Consider the following 19,042-nt stretch of genomic DNA (forward strand, 5'->3'; position numbering starts at 1 on the left):
CGAATCAAATACTCAGACAAAACCTCTATATATCCCGAAAGGTGCTCTATCATGTGGGAATGAAAAGAATCCCCTATTGGAAAAACTACTGCACTGACTTAGTGTTGCACTTTCATAATCCACAAAAAAAAAAAATCGAAATCTTTCATGCTCAGCAATACAGTTTGTGTTGCAGGCTCTCCTAAAAAATGTATTGTCTCCAAAACTAAGCCAAAATAATGTGCCTTAAATCCAAGTAAGTTCTGTAAAGTTCATTTCGTAAGCTTGTACCTTTAGGTCAGTGGCTGTTTAAAAGTGTGTTGGCTGCTTTCTAAAAGTTTCTGGGAAACTTCCTTACCAATGGAACACCAGAACCAGCTGAGGCCAGTTTGTTTTCTCTTTATCTGCATGCTACAGCACAACAGGCTATGAAAGTCAACCACTATTTCAGGTCAGGACACTACCAGCAATTTTACAGAGTAGGGTTTATATATAGTCATCAACTGATAAAACTTTGTGTATACCAAAATAATGAAAAGGAAAAAACCACAACATGTTTGCAATTGACACGCTGATGCTATTATGTGTACACACACACACACACACACACACACACACACACACACACACACACACTGTACTTGTAGGTTCATAAGACTGTGATGAGCTTTGCACATATTTGGTCATAAATCAGAGAATTGGAGAAGCGATGAAAGGCATTGATGAGACGGCACACGCAGTAGCCAGACTTTAGCCTACGGCAACCATCACCACCACTTGAATCCACCTGACTACTCAGCCAGTAGCTTGCAAATTTCTGTTTAATGTTCTAAAAACTACATTTTCATGTATTAGTTTCACCACTTTCACCAATCTACTGCCTCCTGTTGCTGCACTGATGAGTCTGAAATGAAATCAGCCTGATGCATTATTAGGTTATAAACTTCATCCTTTTTACTTTTTTAAAGTACCTGCCCATCTCCAGGTTTAGGTGCATTTATCTGCCAAGAGAGAATAAGCAGTATATGCTGCACAGCCCAATTATAGCAGATCAAAGCCAGGCAACACGAAGGAGGAAAGTGGGGATGAAAACAGCGAGACGTGATTCAGGACAGGGTTTGTTTGCTTCACAGGAACAGCACCCAAAGTGGGAGTAAAGTGAATAATAAATAGAGCCCCCCTACTTTTCATTCATTTCATCAGAGTGAATCACAAGGAAACAAAGACAACATATTTCTGTTCTGAGCAACATAAGAGTGTTCTCATATTTACTGACTGCTGAACTAGCCCCACTTCACAGGATTAACCTGTGTTTCAGATGTGTGCGTGTAAAATTACAGCTTTCTCTCTGAGCATTGATAATGGGTGGACATTTAAATATGTGATCAGAAGGCTTTTAAGGAATTTGCTTTAATGTCTCAACCAGATCAGAAAGCTTCAAGCATGTGATGAAAATAAAAACTGTGTAGCAACGTGTTTGTCTTTCAAAGTTTACATATACTCATCATGGGCATGGATGTCATGCTAATTCTGGGCTTTTAATGATTTATAGATATTCAGGAACCACCAAGGTTCAAGCTTGCCATGAACCGGTAACTTAGCTCATGAAGGCAAGCTTATACTTTTACTGAGGTTTAAAAATGTTCAACTTGTCACTAAGGAGCTAGCTGAGGGTCTGACTCGGCAGGAGGGGTTATTTAATGACAAGAAACAGAAACCATTTCCCCTCATACTTCACAGCACCGTGATGAGGACTATTACTGGGAGAGAAAGGTCAAATATTCAGTCTGCAAATCTTGAGGAACTGAAACAGTGAAGCTTGAAGACACTGCGTGGAAATGACAAGAGGAGCGCCGGTAAGAGGGTGAAATAAGCATTTCCCTCAAGAAAACAAAGTCTTCTATCAGAATGATAATTTTAGACCAGCTGTTGGATTTCAACCAAACAAAAATGACGCACAGAAAGAAACTTTCTGGAAAGAAACTTTATTAGATCAAACCCCTGTAGATACTTTACGAGCATTTAAAGTTTTTGAAACAGCTGAGCAATAAAAAAAGACTTACAAAAGATTTTTTTTTTTTTTTTTTTTTAAATGGCAACCACCTCACTGTAGACACAAATACCATAACCAACACCCACTCCTAATACAGTTTACTCAATAGGCAAACAGATTACTGACATCCACACCTACACACACTGCATACTTAACCCTATTTTTAAAAACCAACCTGTAATTTAAATAAATCATTAATAAATATTACGTATTTTATCATTAGGTGGGTGTACGGTTCTCTTTTTAGGAAGATTTCATTAGTGATGCCGGTATGTATGTGCCCATGTAAGAAAGATATTTAAATGTGCAGAATACAAAAAAAGTAATATTGAAGAGGACAACTAACAATAAGACAAACACAGAAACGTACGCCACCTTTCCCTCACAAGGAAAGTCAAATATATAAATATCATAGTTCTAAAGTGCATCTCTCAAAGACTTGTCAAATGAAGTCGCCCCGATTAAAAACAAACAACAAAAAAACCCAACAAAAGCCTAAAATAGGTATGTCTGAACATGCAGCAGATATATTTAGCAAAAACTACCTACGTACATGCACAGATTTTTTTTAATGCAATGAAAAAAAAAAAAGGCAACAGATAAAAAAGGGGGGTATACACTTTCACATTATCAAGAGGTGATAATTCTGTGCCGTTTCAGTCCACTGGTTTGTTCACACTTGGCTTTACAGAATATTTTATTTAAATTTTAGCAAACTTGGCTGATTAAAAAGAGCACACAGTGGTGTAAAAGTTCATTCTTTCCTTTACAAATTCATTTGCAGAATCGCTTCCATCCTGCAAGTTTTAAACTTCTTCACTCCTCATCCGCACGTCTGAGACAAGGTTGCAAGTTTAGATCTTAGGCAGCTTGGGAGCATTGATAAGGGGGTTGGTCTCTTGCAGAAAGCGCCGTCCGGCACCCTTGTAATCATAAGTGCAGTCATGTGTCTCTGCGTAGCGGTGAACTGCACAGAAGTTCTGACCGCACCTGTAAGATTTAAATAAACATTCAAGTTTGTATGCAAAATATATATTTTTATAGTACATTCCTCTTGAGACTTGATAGTCAGTAAATTAAAAAACAAATAACAAAATCCCCCTTCAGCAGGCTGTTTGCGGCATAAATGTGTAAATGCAAAGTCTAGATTTTCTTTCCTTACTAAACACCTCTTCTGGTTACACCTGGTGGTTACACCTCTTCTGCCCTCCAATTTGATTAATTTATTAGCACTAACAGAGTAAATTACATTACTCGTTTAATCACAAAGGCTTACAGTTTGACTAAAGCAGTAGTTGGGAACATAACCACTTCAAGTGTTAAATGTTAAGAGATTACACAGTGTTGCATCAGATTCAGTGTGTACGCCATGGACAAGGCCCGAGAGGGACAAGTAATCCATATTAATGTGGTGAGGAGAAACTTTGATAAAGCTAATAACTTGTGACAGAACAAGCAGCGCACAGAGATGTGTTATCATTGGGGATATGGCAGTAGGACAAAACGACGAACAACGAAAAGACCGCTTTGTACAAAAAGGCTCGCTTCAAGGACGAGACTGACAAAACCGGGGGTGAGATGTGATTTAGAGGCAGACAGCAACTGTGTGAGTGAGCGCAGCTGGAAATGCGGCTGGTACTTGTACCTGCACTCATAGCTGGTGGCCAGGCCAGTCTTCTTGCCACAGAGGAAGCAGTGCTTTGAGCTCTTCTTCTTAGTGCCTGTGGGAGCCTTGACTGGAGGTAGGTGGTATGTTGGAGTGCCTGAGAGAAGAGGAAAGACTATTTATTTATAAGACAGTTGCCAAAGACGAACGGCTGATCAGACAAAACAGTGCAAGCCAAAAGCGTATGGACCCATATTCATAAAGCTACATTTGGCTGTTTGCTCGTCACAGTGGGTAACTCCACGTTTGATTTGGCAACTCCCAAAAGAGAATTTGTGTCTCCCGCTAGAATCAAACTACCAACCTTTTGCTTGCCAAGCAAATGCATTAACCACTAAACTACAGAGCCGTTATGCACCTGTAATCATGTATGTTTAGCAAAAAAAAACATCAACAATAAAAAGCAACAGTCAGTCTTCTTACATTGAACACATCAGCCTAACACAGACAGATCATTAACCCTAAAAGCCGTTCACATCTTCCATCCAGCTGAAGCCTCAAAACCGGTAGTGTTCCGAAATCTTATCAATAATCATCCCTTTCTCCACGACTTGTATTTTCTTAGGTGACAGCTCATCTGCGCTTGTGGTTAATTATTGTTTGCAGAAGAAATTTCTAATCCTCCTTGCTGTCAATCTGGGTCTTAGATGTTTCATGCTCATATCTCCCATCATCCAGCAACAGCACTAAGAAACTGAGGTTCTCTTTGATGCTTACAAATCACTATCTTTTAAAAGGGAATATAATATACCCCTGTACTAAGAAACGAGTGCATACAAAGATTATTCCAATATGTATTTCAATTTAATGTACAGGTATCACAAAAATCAAACAACAGGGCACATCATGATGGTATGTTTCCCAGCTTTTTTGTTTTAAAATGTGTGCACAAAGCGCAACTGAATAGCTTAGGCACATTTTTCACTTTTTGAGAAATCACTTCCCTGTAATTTAGACCCTTTTAACCTTCCCTATACCTCAAATTTGCTCAGGTTAGATCCATCACAGCAGTCACAGAGGAATAAAAATGCTAGATCAAAACAGGAGTCACAAAAAAAAGGAAAAGAGCACTTCTTATCATTTAATGCTCTGGGGAATGTTGTACTTCTCACTAAACTGCATCAGGCACATCAAGCAGCTGTTTTCACCAGCTGTCAAAAGGCAAAACACCTGTTGTGACATCACGAACTGGAGGGTGACCAAAAACGCAATATGTTTTTCAGTCCCAGAAAGCTCAGCCATCGGGCTTTTCTCTGAGTTATTTTCATATCGTGTATTATTTCAGCAATGTCAACCGGTAAAAACAAAAATCACAATGGTGTTATTTTAACAAGAGTTTCTAAGCAAGTCTTCACAGTTATTTTAAGGTTGGTTTTAATAAAGTTTGCATTGTAAAAATTGTTAATGAGGGAAACCAGATGTGTTGTTGTAATTATAGTTTTGGGCAATAAAAACAAACAAACAAAAAAAGCAAACAGTCTGCGTTTTTGCATCAAATATCTTTCTATGAAGAAACCCAGCATAAAATACATGATTCATTTCTTCAGTCAGGAAACACTATTTTGTCAGCGTGTACCCGTGATAATCCTGTCTGTGGAAGCATTCAGCTCTGTGAGCCAAAGGGGATGTGGGAACATACAGATAAAACTGACGGCTCTGTGATCAAAGTACAGCAAGCTTGCAGGTTGGGGTATGGGATTGGATTTTTATTTGTTTTGTACGCTTTCTTTTGTATGCCATCATGTGTCTGCTACCAGACAGTGTTCAGCTACAGCCAGTAGGGCTGCACGATTTTGCATAAAATGAGAATCACGATTTTTTGGCTTAGAATTGAGATCACGATTCTCTCACGATTTTCTTTTCCAGTGTAAATATTTATTGCACTTATTAACTGCACATCAACTTCGTAACAGTTGAGACTGAACATAAAAACAATAAATAAACATAAAAACAACAAATGTCTCACGTTTTGTTGTTGCCGCAAAATGTTGTACTGCTTGAAATTCCGTCTCCACCGTTGCTCGACGCTGTGTGTATAGAGCAGGTAGTGCAACAATAGAAAAATAGTTGCGGGACGGCACTGTGTAGCGTTTGTCTAGGGTGTTGATCATTTTCCTAAATCCCTCGTTTTGCACAGTGTTGATGGGAGCCATATCTTTTGTCAGGTGATAAGTGATAGCCTCCGTAATTTCTTTGTGCCTGCGGGAGTTCGACGTGTATAGGGAAGCGCTGTATAAGGTTCCCGTTATTGATGTTTGGGTGGAGACCGGAACGGATTTTCTCCTGTCACTTTCTCGTCATCCCTGACGTGCTCTCCGTTGTTTTTTCCCTGCTAATTTTAGCATTACACGGCACAGCTTCTGTATCACGTGGTATAAGGCTCCGCCCTTGACATTTGTTCAGCAGGAAGAGTGAGCGCTTGTTTTCATGCAGAGTACGTCCCGGATCATAATGCGGTACAATGGTCGTCTTTTTTATTTATTTATTTATTTATTTTTTAAATCGTTGTCATTTGGAAACGAGATCGCACATAAGTATGAAACGAGATCGCGATTTTCTAACGATTAATCGTGCAGCCCTAACAGCCAGTGTCACTCGCATTATCCACCAGAGGTGGGACCAAGTCATTGTTTTGCAAGTCTCAAGTAAGTCTCAAGTCTTTATCCTCAAGTCTCAAGTCAAGTCTCAAGTAATGTCAGGCAAGTCAGAGTCGAGTCTCAAGTCACTGGTGTAAAAGTCCGAGTCAAGTCACAAGTCTGAAACTTTGAATTTCAAGTCCTTTCGAGTCTTTAAAAAAACGAAAAAAAAAGCATGTTGCAGTTATATGCTAAATGTAAATGTTAGACCATGTAATTTTTAAATCTGTGTTTTTCTCAACACATGACAAAATAGTGAACTTAGAAAATATACACAAATTGTGAAATTGCACCTCTTTAGAATGCAGCTCAATTAAACCTAGCTCCAAGAATAATTTTCACCGACAGTTCTGAGATAAGCTGCATGTTGTTCTTGGATGCGCTTGTAGGACCGGCTTTAAAATCGCATGACAAAAATATCATACACATTAAAAAAAAACTGCATCACCAATGTAGCCTGGAAAACATTTGCTAGTTAGATGAAGTCAGCTATCTCATCTTAGCATATTTATATGCATATTTATAATTATACGCTTCTTGGAGTGAGCGCATACACTCGTGAAGTTTAGTAACTTCCGGTCACTGCAACAAGCCCAGGTACAGTTTACCGACGGATGGGTACAGGACCTTGAAACGCACCGTGTAGAACGAAAGACCATCGTACGTATCATAAGTTTACCAGTCTCACAAATCGTCTTCATAAATACACATTCCTTAACCGTTTATTAATAGGACCTTTGAGCTCAACGGTAATTAATTAGTAGTGGAAATAATTTCTGGTAGCATCACAGAAATGTAGCAGTGACAATAATACTGTATGCTGTAATCGTACTGGGCAATTAGTGATACAAAAAACCTGTTTTATCCTGTGAATAAAAGTATATGTTTTTGTCAATGTACCATAATAACAGAGGCGAAACGCAATATTGTGTCAGGACAATTCACTATTTATGCACAATAAACAAAGGAGCATAGCGCGACAATTTCTGTTCAGCGCCAGACTTGCTTGTAACCTATATCACCAATTATGTTATGAAAATGACTCATTAACTACAACAGCAGACTGACCTTCGTGTAAATGCTTGGAGCAGACTAACCTGTGAGCTGGAGTGTTCTGGGACGTTATATTTGATCTTTGAATGGCTGCAATCCAGTCGCCTCTTTGTTACTTCGGAAACATGGCTGAACAATTTCTCTTAAACGACGTAATCCGATAACAACCGATCTCTTTACCCGTCGGCTTCCCGTGGCTGTCATGCGACCGGCTATTGCAGTTAATGATACAACAGCTTCTTGACATTTTTGTGTTTCTTTTTATCGCTGTGTAACTGATTTTAATTGAAAGCCTGCGTGCGCTAGTACTTCTTGCCACGAGTTCCCAGAATCCTTTGCGGTTCTACCCGTGAATGACGTCACATTTTCAATCTCTATATAATATGCATGTTAAATTTTATATTTGGGGTAAAATATCAAGTCTTTTCAAGTAAACCGGTTCAAGTCCAATTCAAGTCCCAAGTCATTGGTGTAAAAGTCCAAGTCAAGTCACAAGTCTTAGAACATTTTTTCAAGTCAAGTCTAAAGTCATAAAATTAATGACTCGAGTCTGACTCGAGTCCAAGTCATGTGACTCGAGTCCACACCTCTGTTATCCACATTGGGTTTTTGTAGTAAGCCGAACTTCATATTGTTTACATTTAATTAAGTGTGTTCCCAATTCATTTTTCTAATCTTTATAGTGCTCACTTAATTCAGGGGAGCTGATATGTAAATTTGTGTGTACACAGCAGAGGGAGCCTAGCATTTCTGATGTTCTGCCATAGATCAGTCACTGGTGTCAGTATAAAGGTTCCAGTGATTTAATGGAGCACCGTAAGAGGTTTGTGGAAGTTGGTTTATCTGATACCTTCATAAATCAGAAGCGCATGCAAGTGGAAATGAGTTTTAATACACAGGCCCTATGTATTTTCTATATAATTATTTATAATTGGACAGTTGAGGCTCTACAACCAGATCAGTGATGTTCAGTAGCTTATCTAGCTCACAATCATTAGTAGATCATGATCCAATTTATAGGTTACCGTAGTATGTGAAGTATAGAAATTAATGACAATTAAAATTGCAGGAACAACAAATGTGACCTTGAGCATAACTCGGGTGCTCAAGGAAAACTGTCCCATTAGCTGATCTTTGTGTTCAAGTTTGATTAAATTCTGACCAATATTAAAGGAAGCAGAGTGATTCTTGTGAATTGTGTAGGGAGGGACAGATAGTAAAAGCCTCATGCACTCATTTAGCTAAGGAGTAACACATTAAAAACTTAATTTATTACTGGGAAATAATAGCATCATAAGAGAAAGTGTTGCCATAACTTTACCAGCCTTGTTCTAAGGAAGACTCTGAAAAGCAGTTCAGGACACACACAACCTAAAGTGCACCTCTATAGTTACCTTGACTGACCAACTGCATATAACAAAATCTAGAGACTTTGCCGCAGGGGCTTGAGCTTGAGTATTGCTTAAACCAATTCCAGCCTGTCATTCAGTCCACTCTGTCTCTGCTTTCCTGCCTACTCTCTGCTATGTCCTGTCAAAGCTAAAATGACAAAAAAACAACAACAAAAAAACTAAATTAACACCATAAAATCAAAAAGCTTTTCAATAATTACATCTTTTTTCGAAACAAACCCAAAATTTAATAAATAAATAAATAAATAAATAAATTTGATTTCTCAGTTTAAGCATAAACAACTGACTGAACTTTTTGCCATAGGGGGAAAAAAAAATCTCAAAGTGAGTTTAGGTTTTTTCTTAAAAATCCCTGAATGATGTAAAGAACTTTGGTGAGAAAACAAGAGAACCCCTGAGCTGAATGCAAAGTACTATACTGTTTATAATGTGAGAATATCCTCCATTAGTACTGAGGTAGATGGTACAGGACTCCTCTTTTTACACTGAAGTGGAAGATAAATTTGCTTTTAAAGAAACCATGAAGGAGGCACTTGATAACTTTGAGGCAACACTTTAGGTGATAATATACACAAACTATCCCTACTTTTTCAGATCCTGATTGAAGACATCAACATGGAAGGGTCAAACCCCAAAAAGATACAAAAACCCTACCCTATCCCTGGTAGAAACACACACACAATTTTGTGCGCAGTACTATACAAAAGTCTTGAGCTGCCCCTCATTTCTTTAGCTAGGAAAATGGAAAAGAGACACAGCAGACATATAGTATGTCAGGCAAAAACAGATTGTCCAGTTCTAACACAGCCTGAACTCTCTTAAGAAAGCTTTCTTGTAATTTATTTACATAGTCATCAGGACTCCAGGCTTCTTGAAGTACATTCAAAGCTCTGCTTTCCAGATGGTACTGCGTGGTGAATCAGAATCTGACAGTACTCTGTGTTCATAATTCCATTAATTATGACAAGATCCCCACCATTTAGGCCCAAACTATGCCTATGCTGCTAGTAATAAAGTGTCCAAAGATACAAATTAAAGTTGCCTTTTTGCGAAATTGTCAGCTGTAAGTAGGCACAATACTGGTTCCTCATTAGGTGTCTTTTTTATGCTTCAATTATTCATTGGTTCAATCCCCCACCTGTGATAATCATGTCCTTGTTATTCAGTGTATTGGTCAGCATGTATTAATTCATATTTTTTAACAGACCAAAGTAGCAACTTACAAATAAGTCAGCATTTTGCTTGGAGAATTAAAATTCTTGTAGCACTGACAAAGTACACACTAAGGTCTTCTACTCAGCTACACTGTCTGTATGTGACTGCGCCTATAAAAGGACAACATGTTAACTCACAACTGTTCATTTACAATCTATACCACCAGAGCATAGCAAATGATGTTGCACTTTGCTTCAAAATTCACAACTCAGATGTCCATTCAAACCACAACAATGCAAAAATTTCTTAAGCTAGTACTTTATAAACGCTAATGTCGTTTGCGTGTCCCTTACCTATAGTCCCAAATGAATTCATGACTCCTCCAGCTGATGCAAGAGTGCTGGTGGTCTGAGAAAAGAGCAGAAATATTAAATGTTTTTACAGGGTGCAAAACTAAAACAACTGCAGCCTTCAACTTAAAAAAAAAAAAAAAAAGAAAGAAAGAAAAAAGTGATTTTCTAAAAATTGTTTTGAATGACTTCAATGAGACTGGCTGACCACACAAATACTAAAAAAAAAAAAAAAAAAAAAAAAAAAAAAACTTTTTAGGGTAACTCAATTTCACAAATTCAATCTTAGCAGCTAATGCTGACACTTATCTGTGCTCACCATGTAAGAAGCTGATGCTGGGGGTAATGGTGACATTTGCCTTATGTGATCATCCCGCAGAAGTCTGTCAGCAGGGATGGATGGCAGCCTGGAGCCACGGCTGCCCTGTCCTGAGGCAGTTGCAGGAGACAAAGCCAGTGCAAGTCCCAGACTCTCTCCAATACGGTCCCTGCTGCTGCCGCCGCTGATGTCTAGAGCCCTTGTGGAAAGAGAAGCCAAGAGCTCCGAGCTATTGAGAGACCCCACTGGCTCCTTATACGCTTGGTTTGCCACCTTAGTGATGTTTCTTGCTTCCCTCTTAGAGATGAGCTCTAGCCTTTTGCCAGGTGACTCTACTTTAACACCACGAATGCGTGGTGGATGAGTTGACAAGGTGGTTGAAGGGTGAGGAGATGTGCTGCCTTGTTTTGCTGAGGATTGTGCTTGAAGATTAGGCTGTAAACAGGAAAGTGTGGACTCAAAAGGCTGAGACAACAGTCTAGCTGAAGGTGACAGTGAGGTGGAGGCAGGTAATGGTGAGGGAGGGCTGATATGAAAGGATGCGCTAAGCTGTGTCCCATTAGCTCTGCTGGTGAGAGTTTCATTTGTCCCACGTGTCCAGGGACTAACGGGGGAGGGGGAATGTGGCAGTTGGTGCTGAGCCTCAACCTCGCGGGTCTGACAACCTTCCTCTGGCTGGGTGGACACATCCAGACTCAGAGGATCTGACAAGTCACCAAATGGAGATCCAGGTTGAGTTGGTGCTACAAGCCCAACAGTTTCGTCCAATACACCCAGCCCAAATGATTCCCCTACAGGTTCAACTGGGTCAAATGTGGCATCAGGTGGCCCCCTGGTACACAATGGAGGGAGCTGAGGGTATACACAGTCCCTCATCAACCTAGTGCTGCCAATGTCCAACCGGGACACTTTAGGAGGTGGGCGGATCTTGGCAAAAGGTGGGCATGTCTCCCATGGCTCCTCCTCCTGAAGCATATAACAAGACGGGGAGGAGAAAGAGGGAGGGGGTCGTCTAGGGATGGGCAGATGGGCAGAGGTCGCAGCAGGAGAGGCCAGAGAGGGGTCTACGGATTCATGGTCTACAATTGGAGGTAGAGGGGCATTTGACTGCCAAGGCTGGTTGATCTGAGGAAGTGAGCGCAAGAGGCGATGATGGTGTCGAGTGTTGGAAGGTCCGAAAGAGCTGCCACAGGGATGAGGGCTGACAGGGGCCCGTGGTTTTACCTTTGCAGACTTCTACAGGACAGAGACATGGACAGAAATTAATAGACGGAGTTATATCAGATGATTATCTTAAGTGTATATTTACCCATGTTGGAAAAAACCCATCATACTACTGACTAGATTTAAGATTATTGCGTAAATTTGATGAGTGCTAAAGAAAATGTAGGGCCAGCACAGCTGAATCTAACACAGCTCTACCCTCTTACTAACGAAGGGAAATTAGTGTTTGGTGCTTCATATTGGCTCCATGCAAAAATATCATTATCACTCTTTAAAATAATCAGAACTAATCAAAAGTGACTAGACTATTAGATGTAATTTGATTTTATTCCTTTCCTGATTAAAAAAAAGATCAAAACATTACAACACAAAATATTAAGCAGCAAAGACTGAAAGAGCATTACATCATAATACAGAAAGCTCTCTACGCACAAGGCAAACACATATAATGGATCCAAGGTTTATATATTCACTTCCGCATACACGGTATCATGCCTCAGCCTGATAAAATATGTCAGACAAATGACAAAATGTCATTGATTTTCTTTGATCTCAAAGGTTCCTACCTTCTTGTTGAGGTTCATGTCCTCCATCTTGGCTTTGAGCAGCTTCATTTTGGTCATAGTGATGGAGTTCTCAAGGCTCTGCTGTGCAGCTGTAGAACTCTCTCCATCTTCTTCGGCATACACATTGAACACAGAGCCACCACTGGAAAACACAACGAGGGAAGAGAAATAAAAAACAAAACAAAAAAACAACGACAACAAAAACAAAAATACATTAGCAATTCAGTGTCACAACATTTAATTGACACAAAAACAAGGAAAAATAAGACCATAAATTCAGCTGTAACGATCTACAGCTAAAACTAAATATCCTACAAAGTCTGTATAATTATACTTCACACATTGACACATTGAATTGTACTTTAAAAAGAAACGGAAACATTTCTGTTGTGGTTATTATCATGCATGATCATGTGACCATGAAGAGTACAAATTTCTAATCACAATCCAAATTGTGTGCATATTTACAGTATGTGGAAAGATCATATAAAATCAAAAATAAAACAAACTATGACAACCTCAGAGATTCAGATACGGGGGTCAGGGTACCATCTCCCCTGTCGACCACACGGAAGACATTTAGTTGGTCCCCCTCACGATAGACCACAAACGTGACCTGTTTGTTAGCCAGGTTTTTCTCCCAGCCTTCCTCCTTTGTGCTGTCCATCAGGTCAGCCACTTCTTTAACTGGATCCTCCATGGTTACTGACAAAAGAAGAGAGGGGGTTTAAACTGCAAAAAAACAAGACACTTTATGTAATTTAATAAAAAACAAGGAAGCAGATTAAAACCAAAAGCATAAAAACACTGACTACAGTTTGTCAGTCTTCTTACCTCTCCTGGTGTTAATTGGGCCTCCTCTCATAGCTAAGACCAGTTTCAAAGTGCAGCCCTCTGCAATGCTGCAAACACAAATCAAATGATAATACATAAACGTCATACCAGTAATATCAGTGCAAATATTATGAAAGAAAAGGAAATAATGCATGTACTTGGAGGGTAAAATGATTTACTTCTGAAGCAGAGGCCCTGATTTAAAGTAAACAGCACTTCAAGGGACAGGATGTTTTCCAGATGAACTTAAGTACAGGAACGGGAATCCCACTGGAACATTTGGCGCATATGGGCAGATGTTTCATCGCCTACTCTACCCCTCTGCTTCACAAACTTAAAAAGCATGCTGCAGAGTGTGATAGGGGAGCCGAACGAGATCTCACCAGAGACTGTTCATGTGGAAAATTAAGTGACAAACATTCATAACAATACCACCATCTGCAGCCAGCAGAGCACTGAAGGATGAGTTCTGCATCTCATAAACTGACAAGAGTGGATAGGGCAAATTCTCCAAATATGCTGTTTGTCTCACCCAATGCCACATATCTGGCTCATCTACAGCATGCTGAAGTGAATTATAAGTGAGTCACCACCACAGCAGGAAGGCTTTTAATGTGCACCTCCAAATGACACTAAATTTTCACAGAAAATTTTTAAATGCTTCCTGTCTGTAACTGCTCTAACAAGCTCCCCTGTATTTGTGATTTTGCCTTAACAGCAGTGCTCTGAAGGACACAAAGGGTCAGGAAGAACAGTTTTACCCGTAGTCATGTAGGCAATGTTCATCGTCCAGCTCCAAATTGTTCCAGATAAGGTGTTGCTGGGCAACAGGGATACCTTTACAGTCAGAGAGAAGGCAGGAGAGAAAACAACCAAAGTTGACAAGGACCTGTTCATATTTGATAGACAAAGTTCAATTACCTGACAGACGTGCTCCAATTACAAGCAATTGCACATGACTAAAGATGATTAATGTCTGCCCCCTAAAGACAAAACTAAGCAATCACAGAAGCAATGACGACTTAAACATGGAGGCAAATAAAAATAAACTATTTATGAGCTAGAATGTCAGCTAATGCTGTATCTAAAACTATTGGATACGTGTCTAAATTGAAACATTATTCCAAGTGGGACCAAAATAACAAAACTCCAGTAAAAGACTGACAGGCTACTGAATACAAAGGCTCTCTAGAGGTAATGATTGGAATAAGAAGTAGTGTATGAGTAGGAAGCTCTCAGGAAGCTCTTTGTGCCCACAATCAGTGAACTCACTGCCCCGGTGCTGGAGGTGAGCCAGCGTTAGTGAGCAAGCAGTGGTCTCTTCATTGCAGAGTGATATGCTCATATGCTCACAAACACGCAGGCCTGGCTGACAGACCTCATCACACGCAGAGGTAGGGCTGGGCCATATTATACCGTTCACGGTAATACCGGTATAATGTTAGGCAACAATAGGAAAATGAAATATCGCGATAGAATATGAGTAAAACGCGCATGCGCAGTGCCTTTGTTTTCATACGCACATGGCCGATTGTTGAGTGAAACAGATGAACCAGAATTGGTTTGTAAAAATGGTGCAACTTCAGTGATGTGGAACTGGTTTGGTGTTTGTCCGTCAGATACACGACAAAGCACATTTTTTTGCAGAACATGCAAGCGGCCGTCGTTATTGTCGTATTTGTCGGACTAAGATGCTCTTAAATCTGGGAGTAATCTGGGTCCTAAACTCCTTATTCTTCAGTTCAAACGAACACTGCAACTTTAATAAAACGATCAGCATTGCTGCTTTACCAGGTGTAACTATGAAGTTTAACTTCCAGGCATCCATTAAAACAAAATTTATTACATTTAACAGAGTTAGAAGTTAGCGGGAAGCTAGCGGAAGTTAGCTCGCTAGTTACCTAAGCATGATATTGCATGTTCTGACTGAGAGATTTCTGAAAAAAATCAAACGTACAGCTCTGCTATCACTTCCAACATAAATGAAGACAGGAAACTAAACAGCAGTGACGTTTGTAGGGTTACTGAAGTTGGGCTAGCTGGTATATAATGATGTGCTACGTAATCGCTAGCGACACAGCTATGTTAGCATAACATAAACAGGGAAGCTGGAGGACGAACACTAACACTTTTCCACTTATAAAAGTTAACGTTAAGGTTCCTCATGGTTAGAGACAAATGCAATCGCATGGCAGGATACTGTAAACAGACCAAACTTCAGTCAGGAGAACAACTGAGATAATCCATCCACAATACGAGGTTAGTCATTAATATACTGCAACAACACGGGAATAGAGCAGCTGCCAGAGAATTCAACATTAATGAATCAATGGTACAGAAGTGGAGGAAGCAAGAAGAATGAGTTTAATAAAGTTTGATTTATCTGACTGCTTTGTTTCGCTTGATGTGCGTTATAATCCCGTGCACCTTATGGTCCGAAAAATACGTATTGCATACTGCAGTTTAATTTTGCAAAGCACCTCTTTTTAACTTCAGTGGATATTATATATGGTTATGCTCAGGATATGTCAGCCCATTTCAGCAAGGAATTTGTATTTGCACTGTTACATTTTTATAAAGCTTTAATGTACATAAAAACCAGCTTCTTATTTAAGTGAAAATAAATGGAAGGTTTTCTTTTTGCGCTAGTAATGTTGTGGAGTTGTATTTTGTCTCGCATCAATTATATCGTCAGTTATATCGTTATCGCAAATTTTCAAATATACATCGTGATAAATATTTTTGGCCATATCGCCCTGCTCTACGCAGAGGGCTTTCTGACCACAAATGAAGAATAGCGGGGAGGAATGCAGATACTCAAGGTCAGCTTGATGCTTTACTAAGCAACCTTAAATTTTTGGGGGGAGTTTAAAAAAAAGATTTCTATGTATTTGTATAAATGGAAACAAACAATTATTTCCTAATGTGGCCAAATTCTTTCTAACACAGAACAGATTTTCTGTCCATTTTTGGTGCCTCTGCCATTTCTCTTGAGACAAGCCAGCAGATTTGTTGTGGTAATGATAATATAAGGAAAATTCAGCAAACACACTGACCTTTTCGCATAGTTTTTAATGTCACAGGAAAGTGTATCTACAAACTGTAGATTAGTTTGGCGATGTGACTCAGCAAGCTCATCGCTTTTGCTCTCATTTTGTACAAACAACTGGAACAATAGCAATGCTCTGGGTCAGAGCGACCGTAAGTTTAACCAGTACCCAATGCTGGATCATGAGGCATGGGATTTAAATGAGGACAGATCGTTCCAAATTCCCCCCCCCCCCCAATTTCATCCAATGGGGATAATTCAGATTTCAAATTAAACCATACAACCCCAATCAAGATTAATCAGGTCATACAGTAATAAATATTGCACAAACGCAGTGTAAACGTGAGTTTGATTCTTTTCCCCCCCACTTATTTTTAAGCTTCATTACACTCGATAATAATCTGTAATTTAAGTCAACAATACAAATAACTAGAAAATTATAGTATCCAGAATTGTGTAACTCTGTCTCTACAGAGCAATGCAGAACACCTCAGAAAAACCTGACTAATACGATGGCAAAATGTATGTCAAAGGTTTTACAATAATCTGTGCATCCATTTTTTTTCCAAACAGTACAATAATATGTGTTGTAAGATAACAAACCTACCCTGAAGTGCAAACTACCGCAACATACAAACTAAACATTAGTGAGCTCCGTACCTTCCAATCTCTGGATCTTCGCTTTGACTGAAATGACAGCCTCAAAGGGCAACACGCGCAGCTCAAAACAGGTCCCTGTCAGTGTCTCTATGAAGAGCTCCATAGTGTCATAGAAAGGGAGCTTATATTGAAATGCTCCCACGCTATCGTCATTGAAGAAGGGAGGCTCCTTCCTGTCGGTCATCTTGGCAGAGTGGGAGAATGACTTTAGGAAGGTGGTGAAATGGTGGGGCTGCCCCCAGATGAGGGAGAGAGAGATTGCTCAGTGGCCTCACAACTGTCGCACATCATGCAAGATGACCACATCTGTGAGGAAAGAAACAATAAGTTAACATCACAATGTAAAATAGAATAGCATAGCCTTTTATTGCCATTGTATATGTACAACAAAAGTGTGGAAAAACCTTCATTTAATCAACACCAACTTAGAAGTAGAAGCACTGGCACTTACTATTGGGTTGAGCATTCACAGTCAAGCATCAAGGTCATTTTTGTCTACACGTGCATGTTGTACCATTTTTTTTTCTTGCTTTAATGATTGGGACGTATATCTAACGATGGACAACTGGTAGTATACAAATTTACATCAGTCATTACTGCACGTGTAATGAAAAACTGTCCTAAAAAGCAAAACTGCATTGTTGTGTTTGTAATTATTTAGCAACTATTTTAAGATAAAGGATTTTATTAGTATCAGGAGACACATGGAACCTTCTCATAAAATATTGAGGACATCATTAAAAGGGCCTGGCCAAAATTCAAGAAGATCAGATGTGTTACATAAGCCTATTATTGGTATGAGGTGTCCTGTGACTGACCACAGCCTTTGACAGCACAGCTCTTCGGTCACATGACTCAAAGAGCATCATCCAGGATAGAACCTGTGTGAGATGAGTTTTATTAAGAGAGACAGACAAAGGGGGGAGAAGGGACAAAGACCAGCAATATATGTATATTTGTCATTTTCGTTTCGATTGAACTGATTCAAAACGTACTATAACCAGATTGCTATTTGAACGCAACACGTCATCTTCACTTCAGACCCTACAAGCGTCTATCTACTGGTAACCAGTGGAGCCCAAATATATGGCATAAAAACTGAATATGAATAGTCTTGTCTAAGAAATTTCGGTAAACGAGGCCTCTGGTGTACTCTTTCAGACATTAGGGAGTTTCTAAAAACAACCCATTCGCTAAAGGAACCTGTTAGGGTGCAGTTTTAAAGACAAAGATATCTACACATCGCCTTCGGCCATATCCAACTGTATACAAAAGACCACAAACCCACAGAAGCAGCCACGGGCCATGTAGGAAGACATGAACTCGGTTAGCTAGCTGCCTGACAACGGAGATTGATGGTTTTAGTACAATTCCAGAAGCTAACATTAACAAGCAAAGGTCATACGGGCCGTTTTAACGCCCCGCAGCTTTTTCCCCCAATACGGCGTAAACATGAATGACGTTCGCAGTACTGATCAAACCCACTTACCAGTATCTGCTGCAATAACACGATGGGAAGCCCGTCTAGCCGACGCTGCTAACGGTAGCTTTCGTTGCCATGTTAGCCAACAACTCAAACAATGGCTTTCTCAACCGCTGGCTAGCAGACTGCTAGGCTACTTTCACGGGCTTCAGTTCTGTCCGTCCATCGTCGAGGCCACCGTTACATTCAAAATTAAGCAGCACCTCATCGTGTTAGACCATGAAAACGACACATGGAACAAACCGTCGACCCGTATCTGTCGCCGAGGCCCTCGGTTGGCGACATACCTGTCAAAGACGGAGAACAACACCTTTCCGACTTCCCTTGACTGACACACAAAGGGACCAATTGACGAACGACGAGGTGGGCGGGACAACGAATCGTTGCGAACAACACCAAATTCTTTCACTTTACACAGCATGAAGCCCTTAAACAAAGCATACAGTTTATGTAGAGCAGTCGGTTTATCCATCAGACCTGACTTAAAACCTTTAAAATATTTATTTAGATCACTAGTATTGTTTTTCAAGTTTCTAGATAAATAAGTGCATTTAAAATCATTCATCTTATGTATGCGTTTATCTAAACGTATATCAATTTGTA

At 39.8% G+C, this 19,042-nt stretch overlaps 1 protein-coding gene across 9 annotated transcripts; it reads right to left on the reverse strand.

The window, feature by feature from the left end:
- Nucleotides 1–1,948: 1,948 nt before the first annotated feature.
- zfand4 (zinc finger, AN1-type domain 4) lies at nt 1,949–18,808 on the reverse strand. Of its 9 annotated transcripts, XM_085296842.1 has the most exons (11): nt 18,446–18,806; nt 17,775–17,837; nt 16,957–17,262; nt 14,009–14,084; nt 13,248–13,315; nt 12,932–13,118; nt 12,414–12,555; nt 10,624–11,859; nt 10,308–10,362; nt 3,678–3,795; nt 1,949–3,022 (listed from the first exon to the last, which is right to left on the reverse strand). In XM_085296842.1, exons 3-11 carry the CDS (start codon nt 17,138–17,140, stop codon nt 2,887–2,889), a joined length of 2,202 nt encoding a protein of 733 aa, XP_085152968.1. In that variant the 5' UTR covers nt 17,141–17,262; nt 17,775–17,837; nt 18,446–18,806; the 3' UTR covers nt 1,949–2,886. The 9 variants fall into 9 exon arrangements, 6 of the variants coding, with proteins under 6 accessions (XP_085152968.1, XP_085152965.1, XP_085152966.1 ...); XM_085296839.1 differs by lacking the exon at nt 17,775–17,837; XM_085296840.1 differs by having other exon boundaries at nt 16,957–17,837.
- Between the last annotated feature and the right edge of the window lie 234 nt (nt 18,809–19,042).

Source organism: Mchenga conophoros, linkage group LG13 (genome assembly GCF_057382185.1).
Source record: "Mchenga conophoros isolate Kocher_MC1m ecotype Shallow Benthic linkage group LG13, M_conophoros_male_GT1.1, whole genome shotgun sequence".
NCBI lineage: Eukaryota > Metazoa > Chordata > Actinopteri > Cichliformes > Cichlidae > Mchenga > Mchenga conophoros.

Coding starts and splice junctions, on each gene's coding strand:
- zfand4 (XM_085296839.1), bottom strand. CDS start 17,140: ATGACCGACAGGAAGGAGCCTCCCTTCTTCAATGACGATAGCGTGGGA. Junction 14,085..16,956: donor GAAGATCCAGAGATTGGAAG/GTACGGAGCTCA, acceptor CTGACTGTAAAG/GTATCCCTGTTGCCCAGCAA. Junction 3,796..10,307: donor GAATTCATTTGGGACTATAG/GTAAGGGACACG, acceptor CTCTTCTCTCAG/GCACTCCAACATACCACCTA.